The sequence below is a fragment of the Nicrophorus vespilloides genome, unplaced genomic scaffold (assembly GCF_001412225.1).
Source record: "Nicrophorus vespilloides isolate i.1.1-1 unplaced genomic scaffold, Nicve_v1.0, whole genome shotgun sequence".
Lineage (NCBI taxonomy): Eukaryota > Metazoa > Arthropoda > Insecta > Coleoptera > Silphidae > Nicrophorus > Nicrophorus vespilloides.
This window is the reverse complement of record NW_017099719.1, coordinates 83831-93638: the sequence shown is the minus strand read 5'-3', so window position 1 is coordinate 93638 and position 9808 is coordinate 83831. Positions and strand designations below refer to the sequence as shown.

Below are 9808 nucleotides of genomic sequence, written 5' to 3'. Positions count from 1 at the left end.
CTATAAAGTTTGATGGATTTATTAAAATTGAAGTAATGTTTGCAATAATATTTAAGAAATTCATTTAGTACCCATTAAATATTATGATGTTTTAAAAAGGTAATAAACACATTTACTATAATCTTACCACAACATTAATGGACTTGCGAACAATCATTATGTTCTTTTTAATTTACTATTATATTTAAGACGAGATTAGTAAAGATTTAAAATAATCTATGTATATTTTAATTTGACTAATGTTTTCGATAATATTAATGCGATAAGTATATCTTTCTTAATAAATATTATTCAATGAGAACTAGATTAGTTTATCAAAGGATGTGGTAAATAATGACATACATTGTCTTTGGTTACTAGCGATAACTCCAATGATTTCATAATAATTAGGTTAGGTCAGGATTTGAGGTTATAATGTAAATAATATAATTATCTAAAAATATATCTCCGGGTAGAAATAATTTGGTCACATTTGATTATTATTAAAAAAATAAAATAATTTTATACATATTAATTTGGTAATAAATTGTTATTAGAACATTGTTCATAATATCTTATAAAAGTTAAACAACTTGGATGGGTACAGTACAAATAATTTTGAACAGTAACAATTATTAATTATTTATTTACTATTTTTTATTGATCCTAATTTGAAGCAAAGGGATAACGACCAAAGAAAGTAAGACCAAAATCTTAAAGTTAAATATTTAAAAAAAAAATCTCGTAACAAACACAGTTGTTATATAAAAATATACATGGGTTGTGATTCATTTAATCTAACCAGCAGAAGTTGCATAAAATAAATACACTTGGTTTCTTCTTGTGATTAAACACATCACCTTTGTACAACAAAATACGTCAATTGCTTATGTATTAGACGCATCTTAAAATAACCCATTGCGTTCATTCCTTATTTTTTTCTTCTTGTTCTCTACTTTTTTGTTTGAAACAGTACAACTATTTATAAGTTACCTAAATTTAAAATCGATTGCTAATTTTTTCAGATACATTCAAAGAAATACGATTTTTATTTTATGAAAACATTTGAGATTCAGTATTATTCTTAAACTATGAATAATATAATTTGTATATATATAAATGTTTTAAAAATTAAAATTCAATTAGTTTTTTTCAAGATATAATTCATAATTATATTGGACAAGATTTAAACTATAATTTGAAGCGCAACTGGATTGCATTAGATTATTTTATTATAATTGTTTTAGACATTTCACTTAAAAAAACTGAAAATGACAATATGTTAGTATAGTTAGTGACAATTGGTTAGTATGTCAATATTTTGATTTGGGGCGCAAACCAAAAAGTTTTGGAATCCCTGTGTAATGCTCCCCTTGTTATGTCATAATAGTATTTCTGAAAATGTATTGCAAAAGTATAAAATATCTATGAAAATATAAACTGAAGCTGGTAAGTATTGGGTGAAGTAAAAAGTTCTGAGCGTTTTGTCCCATACATCGAGCTTCTTCTTAAAACCAGCCCTATGCAAATGGTTCCAAACAGTTTTCTGGCTAATCTTCAGTTTCTGGGCAATGGAATAAGTACTCGCTTGCCGGTCCGACTTGACGATTTCTATGATTTTATCAACATTTTCGACGATTGGTCTACCAGAGCGCTTTGCTGTTGCATTCGATACTGTGTTGGGTCAATAATCAACACGTTAAAAGCGTTATGTCGCCTTTAATTCGCAGTATATAATGACAAGATGCAACGTATACATCATGAGATATGGCTCACTGAAGCCATCTAACAAAAAACGCTCAAAACTTTTTACTTCACCCAATATAAATAAACTTGAATAATTCGCAAACGATTATTTGTAAGATAAAATAAATTATCGAATAATAGAAGAAATCTAAAAATTTGATTTCGTAAAACCAGAACTTTCTGTATAATAAATGGATATATTTTATATGAAAATGCAAAAAATCTTTTGTAATTCATTTACCAGCCGTTAATTAATAGCTACAAGTGTAAAGTTGATTCAACGTATTTAATGTGTAGGAAAAGTGATTCTGTTTTATTGTCGAATTAAGTTCCATTAAAATTAGCTACACTTTTATTAGCGTGAAATTTAATTAATTAACCGGTTTTCCCTCGGTTGCATTAGCTTTCCACATTAATTGCCATAGAAAAAACCGAAGTGCGGAAAATGGTAATATGCAAATGTTTATAGGTATATTTCGTGAAATGTCAGAGCGTAACGCGGCGAATTATTGGATTGTCAACACGGGAAAACTGAATTAAAAAAAAGATGATCACTACATCATTAGAACGTAACGTGAGGTCGAACGCATTCATCCAGAATGGATTCATCATTTTTCCGGTGCGCGTGCGAAACTACATGTAATTTTACAATTTTAAAATATTGCGAAAATGCGCCGCAGCCCGTTCGATTTATTTGTTTTCGTAGAGTCGGAAAAGAAGGCCGCAAAAATGGAAGAAAACAGAACAGTTCTAATCATAACGTTTTATTAAAATCTAAATAAATGAATTATACACGAGCGTGGATAATCTCCCTAGACAATTCGCCCTTCAGTGCGTGGGCGTGAAAATGTAACGAGAATGAACAAAGAGAGAAAAAAAAGGGAGCACAACTTAAACAAACGATATTTGCATAATTATTCCTGCCCATTTGAATATCCAATTTCGCAGTGAAAAATATGTGCGATGGAAAATGTATATTTTAAATAGAACTTCAAGAATAAGCGGGAACAAATAAACCCAAATCCATCCATAAATCAATTGATTGGAGAAAAAAAGATGCGCATTCCAAGTGTTTATGAAATAAACTATTTTTTTAAGAAATCGCGTATTAATGTTATCCTGGAAATTCATAATTTGCGATTGTTTCGGGAGTTGGCGCCGGATTTTGTAAGGAATTCTAGTTTGAATTACTAAAGATAATAAATGAGAAAGCCCGACGCGTATCCACGAAATGATTATTTATAGGTCTACAATGTTTACATTCTTGTTGTTTAAAACAACGGATTCGATGTGTGGTAATTGTATATATGAAACGCTATGTTTTCTGTTAAAAAAATTAGCGATTTATTTTTGGAAAGCGCAAGGTACTTGTTGTTAAGTACAAGAACACTTGGCTGTAATATATTTTCAAGGCGTTACGTGTTTGCGTATCAAATTTGAACAAAAAAAAAACTGGTATTAAGTGTTTTGATTTAGTGGATAGGGGAGAGCAGGTGTCGTTTTGAAATGTTTCATCTTCAGGTTTTCCTATAAATAGATGAATCTAATGAAATACATGTATTTTTGTATCTTGTTAAGATGTCTATCGTATCCCACGGTATCCTTGTTCTTTTTGGAAGTAAATACGTGCCAACAACATCCATACGACATTTTATATATGTATATTATATTTGATTATTTACAGAATTATATGTAATGTAAGTGGCGACTGATATGAAACATGGCTAATCGCAGCCAACTTTTAATTCGCATTTTCTTTTTCACAGATTTAAAAACATCTGTACTAACTACATAATATTTTTTTATATAAATATTGCAAATACTAATTATTCATTACAATTTACACGTTCTTTATTAACATTTATTATATTGTTCACAAACTTTCATATAATTCTTGAAAAATATTTCAATTATTTAGAAGATTTTAATGTCAACAAAAACATATTAATTTATTATATTTAAATGTATTATACATACAGCGTAACTATAAGGATTGTATCTGTTTTACAGCAAATCGTAAAATGAAATTGAAGCATTAGAAATTTTATTTTAGCTCAGGAGTTTCCAAACTTTTTGGATTTGCCTAAGTTAAATTTTGCGGCGCAGGCAGAAATATTGGTTCTCTTGTTCTCAGTTTAATTGTCGTCTAACATTGGCCAATACAAATACTTGGTAGAACAACATTAAGATTAACTCAAGATGACGACGAAAATATGTATTCTGGAATTCAAATTGAAATATTTTTTTCATGGATTAATTCTCATTCAAATATTGTTTTCGTAGCTCACATGCCATTATGTGCTTCAGTAACGATAAATCACAACATTGTTTTTATGTCATAGTATATTTAATTTACAATCTTATTCATGCGAATATTAATTAAATCTAATGCCGGTGGACATTTGCTTTTTTTGGTAAACTTCCCAATGGAAGTTTTTACCATTATATTCTTCTGTAATTTGTTGGTTGGCTGCCATCTTGTAGGTTAAATTCAGTATATTGATGCTTTATGATTTTACTATTTCCTTTTTTGTGTATCTGCTGGTATCCTTAACACAGTCATTATTCATCGACTTGGCTGAAGGTCCATATGCGCCCACGAAATAGTGGATAGGGCGACTTAATTTGTCTATTAGTCGCCCTTGAATCACAACTGACTTAGAACATTAGGTAAAAATGTAATAACAATTATTTTCATCTGCGAATCATATCGATAATTGACTAATTAGGTGCACGAGAATTATTAACAATTTTATTGGTTATTTGCATTGAAGACACATGCTATGTTGTAGTTTCACCAATGAGTCTTCTTGAAATGTCATATATTTTAGTTTTTTAACGTTTGTAAGTAATTTAATAATAAAGTAAAATGTCAATAGTTTCAATATTATAAACATGAAATATAATAGTCATACCTCGGTTAACTTTTTATCTTATAAATAAGTTTTTTTGAACAAAAACCATTAGAAACGCAATTGAAAACATTTATAGTTTTTGAAAGGAAATCACGTTTAAACATTTGTTGTTTAAACGGAGTTTGGAGCAAAATATGTCCAAACATTGTTCTAGGAAAACATTCACGAAATTTGAATTATAGTTATACAAATGGTTAAATGAATAGGTTTTAAAATTCCAATGAAGATGTTAGTAATTTTTTGAATGAAGAAGTTTTTCAATTGATAATTTAGAAAATCTTGTTAGCAACAAAACCAAAGAAATTGAAGAAATTAACGATGTAAAAACGTACTTATTTTTTTTTTTTGATGAAAATAATCATGATTTGGAACGAAGTATTTTTGTTAAAACTCATCGCTAATAACTCAGTACAGGCAATTCTTAAATGAAGATACAAAAGCACAATCAACTTTAGTCTGATACTTTAAAATGTGTTTATTTAATAGAACTTTCTTTATGCGTAAAAAGTTATCATTTTCTTTACAAATACTAAAACAGCGTTTTCGTCTAAAGGAAGGCGCAAATATTAGTCACATTTTCCAAATAATTGCTAAACTTTTGTCTATTTTATGAAAGGGGTGAGGGGAGGCGCCAAATGATTAAATAAACAGAGTTTCGTTTAACAAAGTAATTTTATTAAACACATCCTATTCTTTAACAGAGGATTCTAAAAATACCGATTCCAAATATGCTATTTTCAAATGAAAACAAATATTTAACACCAATTTTTGCAAAATATAGAACAGTTAAATGTTGATTGACTGATTGAAAATATCGGTTTTGGCGCCAAGTGAAACAATTTTGGCTTTAACTGTTTCGTGGATGGATCCGAATGTGCTGTGCCCTAATATACGTTCTTTATTTGTTTTTGTTAAACTGAAATTTTGCGTTGGAAACCATAAAATATAAGTTTATATATAGTTGAAAGGATATATTTTTGTCAAAATAAGAGCAGTGTCGTCATCTTGCTGAACAAATATTTGCAGATGTGATCTCCTCTGTGTGTTGTTGTTACGAGAACATCGCAAAGGCGAGAGAAAATATTAATTTTACGTGGATTTGAAATATTTTATCCTAAATAAAACCAAAATATAAAAATTTTATATTACATTTTAACAAAATTATATATAAAAAGCATAAATCTAAATATAAAATTATTATTTACAATTATATTAAATCCAGTTTAATCCGTTTCAAAAAACAACCATTACTTTAAAAATTGTTTCAAGTTTGTTAGATTACATATGGTGTTTGAATCCATCTACAAAATATTTTCATATCGTTCTACTATATTTATAATTTCTTTATAATAGAAACAATAACGCAGATGTTAGTGAAATCTTGGCAGTTAATGTGATTTGAAAAATCTCACTTATTTGGCTGTTAAGCTGTTTTCAATTATATATCTAAAACATTTGTTTGCAATTAAAAAAAATCTATTTTAGTATATTTTACTATTTCTATCTACTATTTCTGGAGATCCTCTTAGGGAGGTGCCAAGAAGTACCTATAATTTTTCTTAAGCCTCTTGCATTTTTTGTTAGTTTCTTTTACTATTTTGTATATAATTTTAATATTTTATTAGAACTTTTCAGTAATTTTATTTGTGATAAATGTAGGAAATAACCTATCCTTTTTAGTTCATTGAATCTATCTGTATATCTCGTATTATTTTGATTTATGTATTTAACTTAGTTACGTATATTTATACAAATTGTTGGCCGATTTAACTTACTGTATCCTCGACCTATAAAAATGTATTTATTGGCAGAAAATCATATAAATTTACAAATATATTTGGAATAAGTCGAATTTCTTTATTGATTATGAATCCTTTAGAAATTAGATAATTCAAACTTAAACAAATTATTTATTTCTATAAAATATTTCTTAGTTTTTCTCATTTCTTAAATTTTATATAAATCATAATTTTACTAGAACAATTGAATTTTCTTTGAAAATAATATATTATTAACATTAATTATGTTCATGAATTAAATTATAATCATGTAAATACAAATTAATGAAGATGTTTTTCTTCCAATTGTCTTGTATCTTTCAACTAGAATGTTGAAATGATTTACATGTTAAAATTGTATTTTATTCGAGTATTCTTCGAAAATTTTTATATATTTTTAGTGAAAATATGCGAACCACGTATTGAACATATTGTTTAGATTCGTAAATTGTTTTGGTGCTTCCCTAAAGGAAATTGAAAATGTTCTCAACTAAAAATAGACAGCTTTAAATCAAATGTTTGGAAAGGAAATAGCTGAAGCATGAAATAGTTCTGTGGAAATGTTCAATCGATGCTGGAACGCCAACGCTTCCGTTTACAAATAATACAACAACCACAACAAAAAAATAAAATAGAACACTCATACAAATAAAACAGCGTGAAACGGAAAACTCGTTTTCAATACAGCTCTTCGCGTTCCTGAAAAGTGCAAACTGAATGACTCATTTGTGATGTGTTCGAGCATGTCCATCCTTCGTAAAAACAAACTGCGGACAAGAGAAATGGGTCATTCGAATGCAATATTTAATCATTTAATGGGTCATTCAATTAGCGCTGCAATGCTTTTCTGCGACGTGTGCTGTGACAGTGAAAGTATTAGCACTAGTTAGCCGTTAGGTCAATATTTGATGAAGTTAAGGTAACGAAAAGAAAGCTCCTAACAAATTGCTTTTCCGATAAGTCGTAGGATACAAGGAAAGAAAACAAATGTTTTGCAAGATCTATGACATAATCAAAACTGTATTACGCAAAACAAACTAATCGTTTTAAGTAAAACATATAATTTGTTTGGACTACTAATTTACTATATCCATGTTATAATAATGTAAATAGTAATGTGACAATGTAAATTTGATTGAAGCTAATCAAAATATAATAATTATACTTTGGTAATATTTCTAAAATTTTAACTATATAATCTAATTAATTCTAACATAAAATAATCGTTACGTTTCAAAATACTCTACTTTAAAGTAATGCATACATTTTTAATTATTTATTTACTAATTAACGTACTTTCTGTGACATAAAGGTCATAAGTTTTTACTGAGAAATTGACAGAGATTTAGGGTCTTCTGATATTTCATACGCTATTTTTAATTATGTTATATACTTGGGTTGCGTCTTATAGTCCGAATTTGTATATATGTTTACATTAATATTTTATGGACGATTATAAATATATAGTGGAACCTCGCTTAACGAGCGACGTTTTGCATAACGAGTGAGGATGAGAAGAGAAGTCCCGGAATGGGCACCGGCTACATTATTTTTAAAACTTGTTTACACATATTATGTGTATTTTTTAATATGTTTCACTATACAAGCAAAAATCCCCAAATTTTGGAACGGATTAAACACGTTAAGCGAGGTTCCACTCTATATTTATATTTAAATAATTCCTAGAGTTAATATTGGATTTTTATTCTTTTTTCAGGACAATGAAGCTAATTAAAGTTGGGAATAAAAGGCGAGACCGCAAAAGATTCATCTTCTACAACTTATATGGCTGGGGTGTTCCTACGGTGTTAACATTGATAACATATGTGATTTACAAAACCGATTGTGTACCAGATCCCATAAAACCCGTAATCGGCCGTGGAACATGCTTCTTTCAACACAGTAAGTAATTTAGTGGAATTATGTACAAAATTACTAAAAATAAATTATTTTCAGCTCGAAAGAACGGCTACGACCATCTCCTTTACTTCGTTTTACCTTTAACCATCTTGATCGTATGCAATGCCGTCCTCTTCCTGAAGACCATCATCTACTATTTCAAAGTAAAAACTGAGATCAACACTATGAACGACAATTACGCCACCGATAAGGAGAAACGGTTCAAACTCTTCAACGCCGACAGAGAAAAGTGAGATTCGATTAGATAAAAAATTGTTATTTTTTTTAATTTTTGCAAAGCAATTTGCAAACGTCCAATTATCTCTTTTATCGTTAACATAAACATCTCGTAATTATAATTGCGCAACTGCCTGTTGATTTGCATGAAATAGGTCGGAGTTATGAATAAACGCTTTTATCTTCGTAACCTTCACTATGCGTGCCACTTATTCATTAGTATATTATACGTTATTAATTCGATTGTTTTTGTTTGCGATTTGTAGAATGATTATGCTAATGAAACTGTTCCTTGTGATGGGAATTTCTTGGATGTTTGAGGTCGTTTCGGACGTGATTTCGTTCAAGTCGAACAGCGTTCTGCAGGTTATCGAAATCATTTGGGATTCCTTCAATTCCCTTCAAGGTTATTGTTACTATAGTTTGTTATATATTTTTTTTTATATTAATTATTGCGTTTTTAGGGTTGTTTATATTCTGCATTTTCATGGTGAAAGCCAAAACCTGGGAAGCTCTGAAGAAAAAATTTTGCCCGGCTTTCGGGAGGCGACGCTCGGAGCATTCGAGCGCAACGTTAGGGACGACCCTGTATAGCTCTTCGGAAGATCCAAGATCTATAAGATTGATGAGTAGAGAGAAGAGCATCGAGAAAGATTAGTGAGGAAAGGAAAGGGAGCACGTTTACAAATACTACTTAAAGACAATTATTATAGGAATCTCCAATGTTTAATTGCACTATATACAATAACAACTCAAAAAAAATATATTGAAACATTGATGTATTTATTTAGCTATAGTATTGAATGATTCTAATTAAGTTTTAAGGATATTTATTTTATTTTTGTATCAAATCTGTGATTGTCGAGTTTGGGTTTTAAGCTCATATTTCCTAATATCTGTTTAACGCACATGAAACTCACATATATTTTATACAATATATACCGTATTATTAAGTTGCTGTTTAGCTTTCGATGTGCCATTTCTTGATTTAAATTAAGATTTAAGGATCGTATTATAAATTGTATTGCATTTGCGTCTTTGTATTTCAATAAAATATATTTCAAAAATATACTGTTTTCTATTATATAATTAATTAACCTTTAACTACTCGCGCAATGACATTTATATTTACTACTCGCGGGGTATAATTTATAAACCACTTGTATTACTGCCAGATCGAGTGCACAAATTATTGTATTACGACATGAAAAACTCATAACTATTTGAAATGCATTAATATAATAATTTCTGAAT

At 28.9% G+C, this 9808-nt stretch overlaps 1 protein-coding gene across 2 annotated transcripts in view; it reads left to right on the top strand.

The window, feature by feature from the left end:
• LOC108565362 (G-protein coupled receptor Mth2-like) overlaps positions 1–9348 on the top strand; it is an 18082-nt gene extending 8734 nt beyond the window's left edge. The window contains exons 3-6 of one of the 2 annotated variants that reach the window (XM_017924789.1): positions 8136–8320; positions 8375–8567; positions 8821–8960; positions 9019–9348. In XM_017924789.1, the coding sequence (XP_017780278.1) occupies positions 8136–8320; positions 8375–8567; positions 8821–8960; positions 9019–9212 (712 nt within the window). In that variant the 3' untranslated portion in view covers positions 9213–9348. The remainder of the gene's footprint in view (positions 1–8135; positions 8321–8374; positions 8568–8820; positions 8961–9018) is intronic. The other variant, XM_017924786.1, reaches the window with a different exon arrangement.
• The last annotated feature ends 460 nt before the right edge of the window (positions 9349–9808 follow it).